This window comes from Camelus bactrianus, chromosome 9, assembly GCF_048773025.1.
Source record: "Camelus bactrianus isolate YW-2024 breed Bactrian camel chromosome 9, ASM4877302v1, whole genome shotgun sequence".
NCBI lineage: Eukaryota > Metazoa > Chordata > Mammalia > Artiodactyla > Camelidae > Camelus > Camelus bactrianus.
The window spans coordinates 11,860,894-11,879,991 of NC_133547.1; the positions used below are offsets into that span (position 1 = coordinate 11,860,894).

At 54.2% G+C, this 19,098-nt stretch overlaps 1 protein-coding gene and 1 non-coding gene across 6 annotated transcripts; one reads left to right on the forward strand and one right to left on the reverse strand.

Moving 5' to 3' along the window:
• The first annotated feature begins 85 nt into the window (after positions 1–85).
• On the forward strand, positions 86–8,502 carry DYRK1B (dual specificity tyrosine phosphorylation regulated kinase 1B). Of its 4 annotated transcripts, XM_074369660.1 has the most exons (12): positions 272–1,032; positions 2,301–2,464; positions 3,493–3,612; positions 3,707–3,895; positions 4,266–4,413; positions 5,257–5,543; positions 6,214–6,360; positions 6,442–6,582; positions 6,886–6,921; positions 7,006–7,201; positions 7,561–7,667; positions 7,763–8,502. In XM_074369660.1, the coding sequence occupies exons 1-12, from the start codon at positions 954–956 to the stop codon at positions 8,132–8,134; spliced, it is 1,986 nt and encodes a 661-aa protein (XP_074225761.1). In that variant the 5' UTR covers positions 272–953; the 3' UTR covers positions 8,135–8,502. The 4 variants fall into 4 exon arrangements, with proteins under 4 accessions (XP_010945539.1, XP_074225761.1, XP_010945540.2 ...); XM_010947237.3 differs by lacking the exon at positions 272–1,032 and adding an exon at positions 86–243 and having other exon boundaries at positions 6,886–7,201; XM_010947238.2 differs by having other exon boundaries at positions 273–1,032; positions 6,886–7,201.
• Positions 8,503–14,953: 6,451 nt separating this feature from the next.
• On the reverse strand, positions 14,954–18,144 carry LOC105062905 (uncharacterized). 2 transcript variants are annotated; one of them, XR_006722044.2, is made up of 4 exons: positions 18,006–18,144; positions 17,714–17,764; positions 16,947–17,026; positions 14,954–15,511 (listed from the first exon to the last, which is right to left on the reverse strand). It is a non-coding gene; the product is annotated as an uncharacterized LOC105062905 (transcript). The 2 variants fall into 2 exon arrangements; XR_012509035.1 differs by having other exon boundaries at positions 17,714–18,087.
• Between the last annotated feature and the right edge of the window lie 954 nt (positions 18,145–19,098).

The window sequence follows — 19,098 nt, forward strand, 5'->3', positions numbered from 1 at the left end:
CCGGTAAGCTCCTCTGGGCGCAGGCGCAGAGTGTTGCCCTGGATCACGTGAGGGGAAGCAGCTGAGGGGGCGGGGGCGGAGCCGGGGGTGGGGGGGCCGGTTTGTTGTGGTCGCCATTTTGCTGGTTGCATTACTGGGTAATCGGGGCCCTGGCTCGCCGCGTCCGCCGGATACCTTCAGCCAGTGAGCAGGTCTGAGCTCGGGCTTCCCGAGCAGTTTGAGTTCCCTTGCCCACGCCCTCAGGTAACGACGTGGCAACGGTTGGTCGGATGGTCGGGGCCGCACGCGGTCGTTGTGAGGGGGACAGTACGGGACCCGCCCTGCCCGCGTCGCCGCAAGACTTAGCACGAGGCCGAGGGAGGAGAGGAGGGGTTGTCAGGCAGGTGCAGGCCTTGCCTGGCTATTCATAGTCGGATTCCTGGAAGAGGCCAAGCCCGAGGGAGCAGTCTTGGGAGGGAGGCTGAGAGGGGGTAGTGGGGCCCCTCTCCCGCCCTTTGTTTGGGCTTGGCTCCGCCGGCCGCATCGTCGTCGCCTAGCAACAGCTGTCCTGGACTGTGATTGGTCGAGCTCTTGGCAGCAGAGGCCAATGGCACGGTTGTTGCCATGGTAGGTGTGGACTGCCAAGCTCAGTCCCACCCCGCCGACTGGGCTTCGCTGGCCGGGGCGGGCCCGCAGGGTGGGGGGCGGGACGCCGGGGTCCCCAGAGGCGGGTGGCTCTGTGGGGCGGGGCTGGCTGGGTGAGGGTTAACCTGCCCCTCCCCCGCCCACCTGCTTTCCCCTTCCCCCGCGTGCCCTGAGCTGACCCTTGTTCCCTCCTCTCCCCGCCCCCCGGCGGCAGCGGCTGCTGTTGTCACCCACCGGGCCGCCTGTCCCGCTTGCCCTCCCCGCCGCTGGTTTGCCGGGCCGGCTGGGCCGGGACAGGCGGCCGTCTCCTCACTGCCGCCACCGTCGCCATGCTGGCCGCTCGCCCACCACACTGGGGGCCCCACCGCGCCCAGGCCCCCCGTGGGCCCCGCGCCAGCCCTGACCCGGGTAGGGGGAGGGGTCTGGGAGAGAGGGTCCTGGTGTGGGAGGACCTGGGGAAGAGGTTGTTGGGGAAGGAGGTGAGCTCCGAGAGGAGGGGTCGTGGAGTGGCAAGGCTTGGCATAGAAGAAAAGAATTGACATGGGAGAGGATTTTGGTGTGGTAGATACTCTGGAAGGGAGAACTCTGATATTTGGAGAATTCGGCTATGGGGGCCTTCTAGAAATGGGCACAGTTGTGGATTGACCCTGGTGTAGAGAAGTGACTGGAGAAAGTTACCTGACAGGAATATTGGTTGCGAGGAGCGGGGGTAGGGGGTGGGTAGGACCCAGAGTAAGGAAGAGAAGGACGATCCACTCTAAAGCTAGGAAGAGACGCATTCCCCTTGCTTCCATCAGGAGTGGTCCTTGATTGGGAGGGGGACCTTGGAGTAATAGGAAGAGCCCTGACGTGGCATGGGGGAACTGGAATATGGTGTAGAAAATTATGGGTGGGCTAATCCCTGATGTGGGAGGAAATTATAGGGAAGAAGTCTTGGCACGCTATGGGGAGTGTCCCCTGGGAAGGGTACGCCTTGGTGGGTGAGACTGCCAAGGGGTAAGATTCTTAAAGGGGCCCTCAGATAACCCTGGTGTAGTCAGGAAGTCCCTGAGGACCCTGATGTGGTTTTAGGGGCCGGCAGTGGACTCTGCCGTGGTTTGGAGGGGGCCCAGGAGATTTTCATGTGGTATAGGGGGATCCCAGAGCTCTCTGGATTGGGGACCTACAGGGAAGGGTCTCTATTGAAGTGGCGGGACCTTGCTGTGGTAACATAAGATCCTGACGGTCAGGAAGACTATAGGAGGGCAGGATCTAGTGGGAGGGGGCCCTGGGGAGGGCCATGAGTAGAAATGGGAACAAAAGAGCGAGCCCTACTCTGTATACTGTCTACGGTTTCTCTTTTCTTCTCCACCCCCACCCCCCCCTACTATTGGTGTCTTTCTGTCCTTTCCTATCATGACCCATATCCCTGCCTGGCTCCCAATCATTCTCTTTTCCACGTTCCTCTCTTTGTGCTGCCTACTTCATTTATTTGGTAATCATTTGTTGAGGGACTCCGCTATACCACTTCTTTCTTTTCTCTTCTCCCTTCTTCATTGCCACCTGTCACTCTGTCGCACCCTTTTCCTCCTCCCTCTGTGCCCTGCCTTCTCTCTGTTGTCCCTCTCTTTCCCGCCTGGCCCTGTCCCACATATCCCCTTGTTCCGTATTGTTCCCAACCTCCTGCCCACTCTCAGGTCTCAGCGGCGGTGGCAGCCGAGGTGCAGGATGCGAGAAGGCGCCCCCCGGCCGGGCTCCCGCTCCAGGCCTCGCTCCCCTGCGGCCCTCTGAGCCCACCATGGCCGTCCCACCAGGCCATGGTCCCTTCTCTGGCTTCCCGGGGCCCCAGGAGCACACGCAGGTATGCGTTCAGATGGCTCCTTACCTGCCTGAGGTAGGGGAGGCTGGGATAGAGGGTCTTCGGGCCAAAAAGATGTTATGTTTTCCCAAGACAGTCTCCCGGGGCACATGAAGGGAGCCATGGGAGTAGAAGACATAGAGAAGTGACTGGCAGGGTCAGGGTTTGGAGAGCCTAGGTCACATATCAGCAGGGTGGTTGTATTACTTAGGTTCTCCATGCTTTAGTTTCCCGTTCTATCATATGGGGCTTGTAATGATACATACCTCACAGGGTTGTTGGGGGTTTAAACAAAGTAGTGAAATGTAATTGGAAATGCTGAGAACAGTGCCTTGCACATAGTAAACACTCAAGATATGTTTACTAAGTAAAAAATGTCCAGGGTGGAAGATCTGGAGGAGGTGAAAGGGGAAGAAGATTGAGACTGAAGGGTGTTGGAGCCAGCAGGGCCTAGGGGTGCAGGGGAAAGAGCTTCAAGGATAGAGACTTAAGGCTGTGAACTGTAGAGCCTGAAGCAGGATGGGGTGGGAGATCCAGGGCACTGGATCCAGATCCAAGACCCTTAGGGTGAAAAAACTGGGCAAAGATGCACAGAGTGAGGGGTAAGGGTTGGGAAGGCCCCAAGGGATGAGGGTGAAGCAAGATGGGGGCCCTCAAGATGGGATACCCAGAATGGATGGTCTCAGGTGAAGGATTGGGAGGATCAGAGCCCAGGTTTTCCATCTGAGCTTTCCCAGTGAGGTTTAGAAAAGAGTAAAGGTGTGGGATGAGAGGTCAGGGGTAAATAGTTCGCTGCTTCATTTACTTAGCAAATTTCTAATGAACATCCACTATGTGCCAGGCCCTGCTCCAGGCACTGGAGATAAAGCAAGAATAAGAGAAAATCTCTGCTCTCGAGGAGCTTCTAGTGGGGTTGTCAGTCACCAAACCAATACCGTGTGGGGTAATGATGCACCAGCCGCCCATATAGTTCTCCCCGTTGAGGTCAGAGGTGAAGGCCTGTCCTCAGTGCCCACCCATCGCCCCGCCAGGTATTGCCTGATGTGCGGCTACTGCCACGGAGGCTGCCCCTGGCCTTCCGAGACGCGACCTCGGCCCCACTGCGCAAGCTCTCCGTGGACCTCATCAAGACCTACAAGCACATCAATGAGGTGGGCACGGGGTGGGGGACCCAGGCTGGATGCTGAGGGGTCCTGGCTATTGGCACGGGTCACTCACTAGTCATCTCCTGGCCGGGCTGGGCAGGTATACTATGCGAAGAAGAAGCGGCGGGCCCAGCAAGCGCCACCTCAGGACTCGAGCACCAAGAAGGAGAAAAAGGTCCTAAACCACGGTTATGACGATGACAACCATGACTACATCGTGCGCAGTGGCGAGCGCTGGCTGGAGCGCTATGAGATTGACTCACTCATTGGCAAAGGCTCCTTTGGCCAGGTGCGCAACGCCCCCCGCCTCAACCCTGATCCGCAGTCCCCCTGATACTGACCCACACAGCCAGAGATTCAGTGGCTTCAAGTTCCACGTGGGGCCACTCACCCCAGCACAGTCACTTCGTTTCCCTGTGCCTTGGTTTCCTTTTCTGTAAAATAGTGCAAATAACAGACCCTCCACATAAGGGTGTTGAGCTGTTTCATGTCCAGTGTTTCCACTGATGCCTGACTCTTCTTGAGCACTCAGTTTTGAATGATTGGCATTATTGATGGTGATGTCGGTGGGTCTCCTTGGCAGGAGGGAGAAGGCTGGTGCCTGGCTCTGTTCCCTACGCCCCCACCCCCTCACTTTGCCACACACCCTGCCCCGGCAGGTGGTGAAAGCCTACGATCATCAGACCCAGGAGCTGGTGGCCATCAAGATCATCAAGAACAAAAAGGCCTTCCTGAACCAGGCCCAGATTGAGCTGCGCTTGCTGGAGCTGATGAACCAGCATGACACAGAGATGAAGTACTACATAGGTGAGGCCTGCGGCAGAGCTGCTTGGGGAGGGGTCCCTCTCAGTACAGGAGGGGCTGCTGTCTTCAGGGTGGCATTTGGTCTGTAACTCCCTGACAGCAGTGATTTCTCCTGCCACTTTCACGATTTCTGCCCTATTCGCGTGATAATGCTGGTCAGAGTACTCACTAAGGGTCAGGCTCTGGAGTAAGAACTTTACATAAACTAACTTGTTTAATTAAGCCTTACCACAGCCCCATGGGGAAAGGGGCATCATTGCCCACAGCTTGGAGATGAAGAAACAGGCATTTTGGTGCTAACTTGCATGAGATCACAGCGTTTGTACTCACTCAGTAGAGCTGTAATCTGACCAGGCAGCAGACTCCAGAGCCTTCACTCTTAACATCTATGCCAGTCTTTTTCCTCTTTCCTATACTGATTCCTCTTAGAAAAAACAAGTGGGTTTAAGGAATGTGGTTCTTTTAAAAGGAAAATATACATCCTTACAGTAAGTAGACAAGTACCCTGTGCCACAAAAATAAACAGAACTGAGACTAGAACAATATTACAAAATTAAATGAATAAGTGTAGGAGGGTGTTAAAGACCCACCAACACCAAATGGAAAGTTTGACAGAGTCGAAAAGGGAATTGAATTCCAGTGTGAATCAAGTTACAGACATATAAAAACATCCTGACCAGCAGCTGGTACACGTGGGCACACCACCGTCTGGCCAGTGCTCAGGAAGCAGAGACCAGAATCTGCTTTCCGCCTCTCTCCTTGTTACTGTGCACGCCAGGCCGCCACTCGCCCTCTCTGAGCCTGAGTTTCTTTTCTTTTGGCCCTTTCCTGTCCCGTTCCCGACAGTGCACCTGAAACGGCACTTCATGTTCCGGAACCACCTGTGCCTGGTGTTCGAACTGCTTTCCTACAACCTGTACGACCTCCTGCGCAACACGCACTTCCGCGGTGTCTCGCTGAACCTGACGCGGAAGCTGGCGCAGCAGCTCTGCACGGCGCTGCTCTTCCTGGCCACGCCCGAGCTCAGCATCATTCACTGCGACCTCAAGCCCGAGAACATCCTGCTCTGCAATCCCAAACGCAGCGCCATCAAGATCGTGGACTTTGGCAGCTCCTGCCAGCTCGGCCAGCGGGTGCGGCCCAGCCCCGGGGCGGGGCCAGTGGTGTGGGTGTGGCCAGGCTGTAGGCGGGGCCAGCTGGTTTGGCGAGGCTTGGCGAGGATGGGATTGCTGGGTGTGGCTGATGCCTGCGGGTTAGTGCTTGGGATGGGGTGTCTGCAAGTATGGAGAGTGGGGCCAGTGGGTGAAGGGGGTAAAGGAGAGGGCTGCAGAGTATACTGCCCGAAGGAAAGGGAAGAGTGAAGTTTGAGGGGACAGGGCCAGTTTTGAGGCTGCCTGTTGGCGGGCGGAGGTGGGAGGTAGCTTTGAGCCCAGGGTCGCAGTTTTGTTTACCCTGTGCTCTTAAAGCTGGGGTGGAGGTGGGCGGGGCTCTTCAGCTTTGCAGTTTCCTGTGAGCAGGTATTTGAGATGACGTTGGTAGCGGTTTCAAGAGGGTCTGGATTGGGAGGGAGGGTGGTAAGGCTCTAGGTCAGGCCTGGGGATGGACGTCAGGATCAGAGACTCCTGGAGCTGATGAATAAGATAGTGGTAGTGGCTCCTGGAAAGCTGGTGCTGGTAATATCAGGGTTTGGCGACCCCTCATCCCGTTTTGGGGGCAGGAGGCTGGTTCTCCTAGCTTTGGGGCATCAGTGGTACCAGTAGGGGAGGCTGGGACCTCTGACTGTGGCCCTCTCCCCTCCCCCAGATCTACCAGTATATCCAGAGCCGCTTCTACCGTTCGCCCGAGGTGCTCCTGGGCACACCCTATGACCTGGCCATTGACATGTGGTCCTTGGGCTGCATCCTGGTGGAGATGCACACTGGAGAGCCCCTCTTCAGTGGCTCCAATGAGGTGTGCTCCCGAGGAGGGGGTGTGCTGGAGGGGGTGGAGGCCTGGCCGGCCTGATGACCCTGACTGCCTGCCTGCTTTCAGGTGGACCAGATGAACCGGATTGTGGAGGTGCTGGGCATCCCACCAGCCCCCATGCTGGACCAGGCACCCAAGGCTCGAAAGTACTTTGAGCGGCTGCCTGGGGGTGGCTGGACCCTGCGAAGGACAAAGGAACTCAGGAAGGTGCGGCCCCTGCCCCATGCTGCTCCTCCCACCCTGGTGGCCCCTCACTCTCTCACACTTGGGGCTCCCTCCTCCCCCTCCCTGCTTCCTCCCCCTGGTGTCTTTCCCTTCCTTCCTCTCCCCCTCATCTGTCCTTTCCTTCCTCCCCCGCCCACCCCATCTCTCCTACCCACCCCACAGCTCTTCTTAGCTTCTCTCCTTCCACTTTCTCTCTTGTGCCTCTGTTTCCCCGTGTGTGTCTCCCTGCCCCTCCTGCCCACTGACGGCCACTCTCTTGCCCCCCCTCCCACCTCCCCCTGCCAGGATTACCAGGGCCCCGGGACGCGGCGGCTGCAGGAGGTGCTGGGCGTGCAGACGGGCGGGCCCGGGGGCCGGCGGGCGGGGGAGCCGGGCCACAGCCCCGCCGACTACCTCCGCTTCCAGGACCTGGTGCTGCGCATGCTGGAGTATGAGCCCGCCGCCCGCATCAGCCCACTGGGGGCTCTGCAGCACGGCTTCTTCCGCCGCACGGCTGATGAGGCCACCAACACGGGGCCGGCAGGCAGCAGTGCCTCCACCTCGCCCGCTCCCCTCGACACCTGCCCCTCCTCCAGCACCGCCAGCTCCATCTCCAGCTCTGGTGGGTGCTCAGTGCCAGATAGGGTAGAACACGGGTGGGGGAAGCTCTGGTTTGGCCTGACCTGGGAAGGCCTTGCCACTGGGCCTTCACCTAGAGCTTTGAAACTGCAGGATCCTGAACTCCAGGATGGGTGGGGCAGACAAGCTCAGACTGGCCCCAACCTAATCACTGAAACCGAGCTTGGACTCAGATGGCTAAAACTGGTTCTGACTCTGCCCAAACTGAACTTTGACCTGATCCTTCAAATGGGTGCTGGTCCCAAAGCCCAGAACGGGGCATGAACCTGACTCTACCACCTGAAAACCCAGCTCCACCTCTCCTTGCCTAAGGCCTCTCCTCTCCTCCCCTGGCACTTCCAGGAGGCTCCAGTGGCTCCTCCAGTGACAACCGGACCTACCGCTATAGCAACCGATATTGTGGGGGCCCTGGGCCTCCCATCACTGACTGTGAGATGAACAGCCCCCAGGTAATGGGGCCTTGGGGACTCTGGAGGTGTGTGGTGGAGGATCTGAGGCTTCAGGACCTAGGTCTCCATCACCCACTGTTCCTTTGCTCCTTTAGGTCCCATCCTCCCAGCCGCTGCGCCCCTGGGCAGGGGGTGATGTGCCCCACAGGACACATCAGGCCCCTGCCTCCACCTCGTCACTGCCAGGGGCTGGGGCCCAGTTACCCCCCCAACCCCGATGCCTTGGTCGCCCCCCATCACCAACCTCGCCACCACCCCCGGAGCTGATGGATGTGAGCCTGGTGGGCGGCCCTCCGGACTGCTCCCCGCCTCACCCTGCGCCTGCCCCCCAGCACCCGGCTGCCTCAGCCCTCCGGACTCGGATGACAGGAGGTCGTCCACCCCTCCCACCCCCTGATGACCCTGCCACTCTGGGGCCTCGCTTGGGCCTCCGTGGTGTACCCCAGAGCACGGCAGCCAGCTCATGACCCTGCCCCCTCCCTGGGGCCCCTCCTGAAGCCATACCCCCCCCATCTGGGGGCCCTGGGCTCCCATCCTCATCTCTCCCCTTGACTGGAATTGCTGCTACCCAGCCGGGGTGGGTGAGGCCTGCACTGATTGGGGCCTGGGGCAGGAGGTCAAGGAGAGGGGTTTAGGCTCACCCTCCCCGCTAAGGACTGGACCCTTGGCCCCCTCTCCCCCCTTGTTTTCTATTTATTGTACCAAAGACAGTGGTGGTCCAGTGGGCAGGGGGGAGAGCCCCCTCACCCCAGGACCCTAGGAGGGGGTGGGGGCAGGTAGGGGGAGATGGCCTTGCTCCTCCTTGCTGTACCCCCCAGTAAAGAGCTTTCTCACATGCCCGCCTGAGCGTTTGCAGGGCCTCGGCTCCCCTCACTCAACCCTCAGAGGCATGGTGGGGAATGGTGTTTGTGGAAGGGGTGTTGGAATAGCTTTGTCGTGTGGGATGCGCCCCTGGGGAAGTTGTGGCTGTTGGTGCAGACATGGGGCTGTAGGAGGTTGGGCTGTAGATGGGAGATCCTGGATACAATCCTAGGCCAGTTTGCCTTTTCTAGGGTAAACTGAGGCCTTGAAAGTGTAGAGGCCCAGCTCTGGCCTGTCTCTGGGAAACAACAGGTTCTGCCCTAATAAGCTAGGGCTTCCACAGAGTCTGCACAGGCATGGCTCCTTTTGCCGGGCATCCGGTAGGTGCCAAGTGCTTGCAGCAGGCCTTATTGGTGCCATCCGGGGAATGGCAGGCAGGCAGTGGGTACAGAATTTATCCCTGACACTTTTGGTCTCACCCATTTAGAACCATTGCGAACAAAGTGTTTTGAGATTCTCGGGCAAAATGATTTTCCCAGGGTTCCAGGTAAGTGGGCCTGTTTCCATGGTAATTCCAATCGACCAGTCAAGCCCCGTCAGATTCAAAGGGTACCGTCCCCTATCACTGGGGCGCGGCGCTTCCTGGGAAATGGATTTCTACGGGGCATTCACTTTTTTCCAATTTTCCCTTGGGGAACTACAAAGGCCAGAATTCTTTTCGCTCGCGTGCTTAGGGGCGGGTTCTCCAGCAGCCAATCGGCAGTCAAAGGCAGCCTGGGCCCGGATGCCTAAGGCGGGTTGTAGAGGAGGAGAAGGAGGTAATTGGGTGGCTTTGGCCAGACTGCGCAAGTGCTGAGTTCTGTAAGGCACGCGGAACGTGAGTTTCTGGGCTGTGTCGGGAGAGGGTGCGGGTTAGGCGTTCGTGGTTACCGAGCAGGAGTTAAGCGCGTAGGCAGGCCGGAAGAGACCCCACCACCCGGGGCGTTACTAGCCGCTGTGTTCGGTCCAGCTCGAAGGAGGCCCCAGTCGGTAGGAGAGACGGGCAAAGGCCCCATTACGGACCTGCATGTGTTCGCTAACGGAGGCAGCGTGGAACGTGGAGGTCCGCCGGCGGTAAAGAAACCTTCGTGGAGGGGCGGGGGCGGGGAGCTGTTTGAGCTGAGACCTGAAGATGGAGGGATGTTTGGGGATGGCGCTGGTGCGGTGGGATGGCTTGCGCAAGGGCAGCAATGAGAAACAACAGCCCTGTGTGTTAATGAACTGCAGGTGATCTGGTGTTGGTGGAAATCTTACTGAAAGTGCTCTGTGAATTAGATCATGGGAGATTTTGTTGGCCATTTAGGGAATTGGGACTTTGTCCCGAGGGCAGTGAGGAGCCTCGGGAGGCTTTCCGGAAGGAGTATGGCCCAGTGTGCTGCCGTCTGGGACTAGGTTGAATGGAAAGACACTAGAGTCTGGGAGCCCAGGATGGCAGCTGTGGCATGATCCTAGGCAAGAGATGTCGGGGATGGACCAGGGCAGGGATCTTGGATGGGAGGGGAGGATGGGTGTGGGTGGGGAAGACGTCCTGAAGGCTGAGCTGACAGGGTGACACGCTGTGTGGGAGAGGGAGGTGAAGAGGGGTGGGAAAGGGATCTCACCACGTAGAACAGTGCCTGGTATATCGAAAATGCTTAATAAAAAATTTTTTGAATGAACAGTCCTAGGAAGCTACTACCAGTGTGATCTACATTTTGCAAATGATGTTAGTGCTGATAGAGAAAATTGACTAACTTGCCTAAGATCACATGACTAGGAAATGGAGGGCTCAGGATTTGTGGTGTGTGTGTGTACCATTGATATAGCAAAGTGCAAGATGAGCCTCAAGACATCAGTAGTCAGATCATGTAGGTCCTGTAAGGAATTTGTGATAAGCATAGAAATATATTTCCCCAATTTCCATTTCTAGCCCAGAACGTGTCCTCTGTTGACTGATTGCCTACGTGATATCTCCTCTTGGGTATCCAGAGACATCTTGAGTAACTGTGGCCAAATTGAACTCCTGGTCATTTCCTCAAAACGTGTTCCTCCCACATTCTTCTCAGTAAATGCCACCTCCATACTTGTAGATGTTCAGACCAAAAGCTTTGGAGTTGTCCTTAACCCCTCTCTTTTGTCTTAAACCCACATCTGGTTCATCAGCAAACACCTTCAAAGGTATTTTCAGAACCTGACCATTTCTTCCCACCTCCACTCCTGCCACCCTGGTACTGTCCGCCTTCATCTCCTGCCTAGACCATCAGTGGTCTCCTTGCTCCCCACTGTCTGCCCCTCACATGCAGCCAAAGGGACACTGAACCCCTGCATCTGGTCATATCCCTCCCCTGCTTAGTATCCTGTGATTCCATCTCACAGGAAGTATATGCCACATTCCTCTCCGTGGCCCCTGCACGGTCTTTCCCTGTTACTTGACATCATCTACTCCCCCTCCTGTTCACTCAGCTCCAGGCACACTGGCCTCGGGGCCTCTGCACTTGCTTTTCTCTTTACCTGGAACAGTCTTCTCCCAGATAGTCAAGGTGACAAATCTCAGCTGTTACCTTCTGCTTGAGATCTTCCCAGACCACCTCATAGACCTATACCACTAACATTCGTATCTGTCTTCCCTTTAACTTTTTCCTTAGCATTAATCATATCACTACTTAACACGCCATATAACTTATTTTTCTTGTTTATTGTCTGTCTCCTACCGTAGCAGCCATAAGCTTCATGAGGGAAGAGGCTTTGGTCTACTCTGTGCTTTATGTCTAACACCTAGGAGAGCTTTTGATGTGTCGTACAGACTCAGTAGCTCTTGAATGAGCACATGGATGATCTTATAGTGCAGATCCTGATCCCAGCATCCTCAGGACTCTGTCCATCCCCCATGCATGGAATTTTAGGGGCTGCCTTCAAGTTTTCTCAGACATTCAGCAGGCATTTCACCTTGCCTCCACTTTGCACTCAGAGTTGAGAGCACAGCAGGTAACAAAATTGTTTCCCAATCCCCATGGGGCTCACAGTCTTGAGGGTGGAGGTTCGGATTGTCAGCTTATCACACAAATATAAAAATACAGAGAAAGGTAGAGTGTCATAAGGGTGCTTGAAGAAACCTAATCTGGACCCTAGGAGGTGAGATTTGCAGTGGTGAAGGAGGTGGCACTAACCCAATTAAGAGGTAAGTGTGTGCGTGGTATTTGGAACCTAGAGGCTGAGAGTGAGCAAGAGGCCCGACCACGAAGTCCTATTAGGGTTGTGTGTCCTTCCCCACGTGCAGTGGGAAGTTGTAGAATTTTAAGCAGTGGAAGGAGGCATGGTCGGTCATGTGTGATTCCTCAGGCTGTTGTGTGGGGAACTGACTGGGGGGATTTAGGGCTGGAGTAGAGAGACGAGCAGGGAGGCTGTTAGCAGGAAAGTAAAGTAGCTGCTGCCAAAGAAGGCTGCACACTCTTTTCCATTTCCTCCTGTGGAGGTGGAGTCTCCTCTCCTTTAGTCTGGGCTGGCCTGTGACTTGTTTTGACTGACAGACTGCATGGAAGTGACACTGTGCTGATTGGGGGGCCTGGGCCATAAAGGCCTGGCGGCTTGTACTTTTACTCTCTTGGAGCCCTGGGCTGCTGTGTAAAGAAGTCCAGCCACCCCACTGTGGAGGGATGTGGAAAGAGAGAGGTCCAGTTAGCCCCCAGCTGTTCCACTATTTTAGCTGATGTGCTAAATCAGACCTGAGTGATGCCATCTTGGATAGTCCAGCCCAGCTGCCCACTGACACCATATGGCGTACAGACCAGCCATCCCAAGTCAGCTCCTCCACAGAGCCTGGTCCATTACAGAATTGAAGCAGATGAAGTGGTTGCGATCTTAAGCCACTGTGTTTTGGGGATGACTTGTTATCCAGTAGTAGCTGACTGAAACGAACAAATATTTTTTTGAGATCTTACCATTTTTACATACTAGCTCGTTTAGTCCTCACAATCAGCCTATGTGGTAATATTATTATTATTGCCATTGTATGAGGAAACGAGGGCACAGAAAAGTTAATGAAACTAGCAAGATACGTGACGCATAGTAAGGGCTGAACGTGCATTAGGAGTTGTCAGGATCATGTTCATCAGCATCAAAATTTTCATGATTGTTAAAGAAGTGGAGGTAAGATGAATGAAAGCGTTACTAACCCACTTGAGCAGTATGATTTTAGATAAGTGACTTCACCTTTCTGAGATTATGAAAATGGAGATTGTAATACTATTCATCTCAGAGGGGAATTGTGCGGCATGCAGGGTCTGACAGACAGCAAATGCCTAATGTACGGCAGGGATGATAATTACTACGAAGCATGTGCCCAAGTGTGTTGTGGCCACAAGAATGAAGCCATTTTATTGGAAGGCCTAGTGGAGACAGAAAAGCACCAGGCCTTTGGTGATACTGTTGGAAGTGCTGGATCATGCCTCACCTGAAGGACTTACTAGGGAATCCAGTAAATCTTTTTTTTTTTTTTAATCATTTAAGCCAGGTTGAATTAGGCGGCTTACTACTTGGAACCAATATCCTAACTGATTTCTGGGTTTTATTCACTTACTTCTTGACTCATCAGAGATTGAGTACTGTTTCAAGCCCTGTTTTAGGTGCTGGTGTTTTAATAGTAAACAAGACCCTCAATAGCCCTGTCCTTGTGGAGCTTACATTCTAATGGGGAAAGCAGATGATTAAATATATATATATATTTATATCTTACCACCTATGTATACATAGGTGGTAAGAACTCGTCTTCTGTTCCAGGTAGTGACAGGGGCTGCTGTTTCAGGTGGAAGGATTAAATAAGTTATCTTGGAGGAAATGGTCACAGAGGCAGGACCTGACAGAAAGGGAGGAAGCCAGCCGCACATAGTTTGGGAAGGATGTTTCTCCAGATGGGAAAAACAGCAAGTTCAAGGGCCCTGAGGTGTGATTGGCATGTTGGAGGAGCAGAAAGGAGTGAACTGGACCAGACTGAACCATTCAAGTGGGAAGAAGAGGTCAAGTGCATGCGGGGCCAAATGGGCCCTGGGAAGGACTTGAATTTGCTTCTTAGTGAGATGCGAGCAGTAGGAGCTGAGGGTGACGTGCCTGAGCATCCTGATGGGGTTCCTCCGGCTGCTCCGAGGACGGGGGCCTGGTTCGGCTGCGCTGGTCCAGCCGAGAGATGTGTAGCCTGGCTGGGGCGGTGGCTTTGGAAGTGGGGAGATGCAGTTGGACTTTGGGTACAATCTGAAGGAAGGAGTGGCCAGGACTCGGGTGTGGGGTGAGAAAGGGGCATCGATGACCATAAGGTTTTAGCCTGAGGAGAGTGCCTGTCAGTAACTGTCTGGGGGAGACTCAGGGAGCTGTGGACACGGTAGCATCGCAGTGGACTTGTGAGCAAGCAGCGGGATACAGGAGTCTGGGATACAGGAGTCTGGCCTTCAGGGGCGAGGTCTGGGCTGGAGACGGAAACATGGGAGTCACTAGCACTTGCATGGTACTGAGGCCCAGGATGAGATCACCAAGGAAAGGAGTGTGGCTGGATCGAGGTCTGGGAGTGAGAGCAGAGAGGCCTGGGAGGAGGTTGCTGTGATTGTCTCGGGGAGAGAGGGGCACAGGTGGGCAAGAGCAGTCGTCTGGATGCACTCTGAAGGCAGAAGCCACAGTGCAGGTGTCGCAGGCGATGCCGGGAGGAAATGGACGAGGGCTTCCTGAGAACAGAGTCGAACGTGGGGCAGCGACCGTTTTCCTCCTCCTCCTCCGGGCCCTGCGGTCTCTGCTGCTCTTTGCATCTGCTGCTTCCTCTGTTTGCAGGCGGCTGGGCTGGGCCTGGGTGCACTCTTGCCCTGACTCCGCACCCTTCCAGTGCAGTGCCCTACAACCCTTCTGGCCCCATTTCAGATTCCCCAGACAAATCGGGCTGCTGGGGTCCAGTGTCCAACCTTGTTCTACCGGCTGTCGCTGGAGGATTCCTGCAGTGTTGATGTCTGTCTGCTGGGAAGGGCTGGGGACTGGGCAGTCACCTCCAACATTCGCAGTTACACAGTATTCCCAACAGTTGGTATATTGGGGACAGGCCTGGGGAGTGAGATTTGACCCTATTTTGCTAGGTGGGTGGGACAGACGGTTTTGTAGCTGCAGGATTGTCGTGGATTGGGTGATGGAGTGGGAGAGACCAGGAAGGTGGGATCCGGTAGGCTCTGAGCTCAGAAGGTTTAGGGCTGGGGATCCAACACGGTAATGACCCTGCGGGCCACCCTCACCGAGCACATGTCCAGTGCGGTTGGGGGAGTGAGTGGTCAGGGCAGGAAGTGGGAGGCACGGGGGCCTCCTGATCTAGTTTGAGGTATCAGGGAGGACTTCCTGGAGTAGAGGCCACATGGGGTGAGAGCTAAAGAGGCAGATGTAGGGACTTAGGGACTCTGATGGTGACTACTTGTAGCCAAGTCAGGAGGTACTTCACAAAAACTTTTATTTAATAACTTTAGATTTACAGAAAAGGCACACAGTAGGGACTTCCCATATGCTTTATATTCAGCCTCTTCCCATGTTCGTGTCTTACTTAAAGTAACATTTGTCAAAACTGAGAAATTAACACTGATGCGTATCCTACTGAGGGAACTCCCGGCTTTCTTACATCTGCCCGTTTTTCCACTGATGTTCTTCTGTTCCAAGATCCAGTCCAGGATACCGTGTCACATCCGTTCATCATGTCTCCTTGGTCTCCTCCACTCTGTGACAGTTTCTCAGTCTTTTGTTTTTCATGACCTTGACAGTTTTGAGGAGCGCTGGTCAGGTATTGCGTAGAATGCCCCTCTGTCGGGGACTAACTTTCCTCATGGTTAGACCGGGCTGGCAGGTGTGGGGAGGAGTACGCTCAGGTGATGGTGACCTGCCGCCCTGTGCCACGGGCCGCCCACCAGGTTTCCCAACTGTAATGTCACAGTTTTTCCCTTCCCTCACTCTGCTTGTTAGAAGCAAGTCACACAGTCCAGCCCGTACTCAAGGGGAGACTTAAGCGCCTCTTCCTGGAGGAAAAAACATCAAAGAATTTGTCTTCTTCATTATCAGAACCACCACAGTTATTAATAAACGTGGGAAGATGTTTTTTGAGGCTGTGCAAATGTCCTGTTTCTCCTCAGAGTTCTCCCCACGGACTCTTGGCGCTGGTCGCTGGACCTGCACAAATCATCACGGCGCTGTTCTAATGATGCTTTTCTGCTTTCCTCATTTCCCCTGCGTTTCTCACTGGGAATTCTTCTGTAGGAAGATTGGTCCCTTCTACCCTATTTGTCTTATTTGTACAGTCAATAATTTATACCAGTACGGACTCACGGAAATTTATTTTTTTCTTTGGCCATAACCCGATACTACCATAATTAACTTTTTCACTCACATTTTTCCCATTTTGGCCAAAGGGGCTCTTTCAGGTTAGCTCTGTGTTCCTTACTCTTTTCTTCTTCTCAGGCACTTCCTGACTTTCTGCTGTAAGATGCTCCACGCTCATGTTGCGTTTTCCCTGCCCCAGCCCTAGAACCAGCTGCTTCTCCTTTGATGGAAGAAGGTATTAGATACCAAGGTCTGGGCACTGGGTGTGGTCACTGCTGCTGAGGGACACTTTCTGGTCCCTCTCAGCTGACAGAGCTGGGAGAGATGTGTACGCGTACAACCCACGTATACACACATACCTGTATTTGTGTGTCTGCGTACAGACACAGATACCTGTGCATAAAAATAAACCAGAGTCCATACTGGTATCTGACTCTAATCTATCTCTAGAGGGTGCTTCTTGCCTCCCCACACCCCTATGTGTTCTTTGTAACTTCCTTCTCTGGCCGAGTGGGCAGTTTTTGGTGTGCATCTTACAGGCCATCTTGGCAAAAATTGACAGTGTTGGCCATTCCCACCTTCTGTAAGGACACGCTTCCCTTGGTTTCTGTGACAACACTGTCCCCTAATTTTCCTCCTGTGTCTTGCTGCTTTGCAAGAAGGTCCTGTTTTCACTGACCCCTTAAATGTGGAGGGCTCTTCTCTGCTCCACCCCTTGGGCCATTTTACTCTCTTTTGTGGTCTGCTTCCTGTCTCTGTACTAATGGTGCCCACCCTGCCCTTAGCTCAGACTCCTCCCTGGGCCCCAGATCTGAGAGTCCTGAGGCCTTAAGAAGCCCCTCCCCATCCTGCCTATTGGCAAAGGACAGTATGTATCAGCCAGTACGACCAGTAAGACACATGTGCTGGGAGTAGCCAGGACTGGCCGTTGCCCCACATTCAACAACCATCTCATCAAACCCCTAAATGGGTAAGTTTTTACAGGGAGACTTTGATCAGGATTTTAAAGCAAGCTTTCATGTGTGGGATCCTTTGTGTTATGCAGCTGGACCTAAATCTGATTTTCTGGAATGTTCCATGCATCTTATGATGCGTCCACCCTCTTGACTAGTACTTTATGACACACTGGATTACCTTTGTTTGCTTTTCTCAATCCAGCAGTCTGGCTTGGAGATTTGACCTCTTGGGCAGCCTGGCGTGGTGGGATGTTACACCTTATAAAAATAAGAGCAGTAAGAGTAATGATCCCTGGGCCCCTAACACTCTCCGCGCCCCAGACTACAAACCTGCTCCTCCTCTTGGTCCCTGTCTCAGAGGGGGCCCGCCCCACACCCCAGGCTCCCAGAGAGAATCCTGGGCTTCGCCTCTGCTGCCTCCCTCCCCATCCCCACCCATCATCTTCCACAGCCAGACCACCAGGACTCCTGGTCATCTCTCCCATCTGCCCCCTGCTCACCTTTCATGGCCCTGCCTTGGTCCAACCCTGTCCTCTCCCGCCTTCTCTCTGCCTGGCCTCCCATCTCACCCCTTAACCCACCTCCACCTGACAGTGGAGGGGTTTCATGAAGCACAAATCTGATCATGTCAGCCCTTCCGTGTTTCTCCAGTGTCTGCGGGGCGAAGTCCTAACTCCTGGACTGATGCTGGAGGCTTGGTGTGATCTAGTTCCTGACCACTACCTAGCCGGTCTCCCTGAGCTCCAGACCCACTGAACTGTTTCTTTGAACGTGGCCAGCGCTCACCTGGGCCTCTGTGTGGACCCTCGCCCAGCCCGTCCTGCCCCACTTTCTTCCCACTCATATAATTTTAAGACACTCCCAGATCATCATCTGTAAGGATGATGAATAAAACATAACCAGTGGTCATGAGTGCTGAATGTAGGGGAGGGGAGATTTACTTACAATTTTTTGCAGCGGGCATGTTGGCACTGAATACTAACATAACACCAGCAGCTGTCGGGGGAGAAAATATTAAGAAAAAAATCACATTGTGTTTAGGAGGAAGAAACCTTTCAGGAATCATTTGTATTACCTTAAAAAATTCTACAGCAGCAGGAAGAGGACAGAGGTCTATTTCTCTGTGCACTGGGATGGTCACCCTAGAAGGGACTTTCAAGCTTCCTTCTGAAATCACATCCACTTAGGGAATTTTCTACCATTAATTTTCACAGCTACCATTAAAAACACCACTTACGTAATTTAGACGGTGTCTCCCAAGCATTGGCGCAGCTGACTTACATAAAAGGGGTTCTGTAAGGGCAAAGGAAGGTTCCTGAAGGGCATTGGTGCTGGGAGAATTCTTGTCATCTACTCTTATCGGCGACTGTTGAAACAGTGAATTCTGTGTAAGGGAACCGTCGATGCATTCGCTGTGAGCCCCTGTGCGGTGTTAAATCTGGCTGGCACGTGCTTCAATCATCTCTGCCAGCATTTACGTGGCACAGCTTCATCCCAGGCACCAGTCCAAGCCCTTCGCCTGCATTAATTCAGCAATCACCTCACACAGCCCTCAGGAGGCAGCCACTGTTAGGATCCCAGCTTTTCAGGGAGGTGTTTAGAGTTGAAATCAGTTGCTTCAGGTTCCATAGCTAGTAAGTGGCAGCCCTGGGACTGGAGCCCAGGAATAGGGCTGGGTCCATGGTCTGTGCCTCAGCGCCCTTCCTCCTGGACACCATTCTTAAAGGAGATGCTCCCGTTTCCAATAGTGCAGGTTCCTTTCAGAAGAAGGGCTTAAATTACTTTCTTCTCCGGCTGCCAAAAATTTTTTTCCAACATCCCTAGTTATTTGAATTTGAAGGAAAACACTTTTTTTTTTAGGGGAAATTCCAAAACATACAACAGTGGAGAGAAAAGTCTCATGAACACCCATGTCCCCCTCACCCAGCTTCAGCAGCTCCCAGCATGTGGCCATTCTTGTTCCCTCTGTGTCCTGCACACCCTGTTCCCCCGACCCCACTCAATTATTTTAAAGCAAGTCTAGGTGTCTCTTATTGAAAGACCTCGTCTTCAGAGAAGAGGTAACCTTCAGTTCCTGGCCCCATGTCCTCCCCCTGCTGGTCAACTGCCCACCTCCCTGATGCTCTGTTCCCGCTCCTCCTCATTTTCCAAACGCCACAGATCTGGGCAGGGTTCGATACTCTCACTGGCTCTGTCCCTGGCCCGCTTCCTGTAACCCTGCCCCCTTCCCCAGGCACTTCTCCATGTTGCTCTGAAGCCTGAAAGTGATCCCTTTTGGTGGCCGTGGACAGGCTGGTGTTGCTTGGCAGGCCTGTCCCCTGCAATGGGAC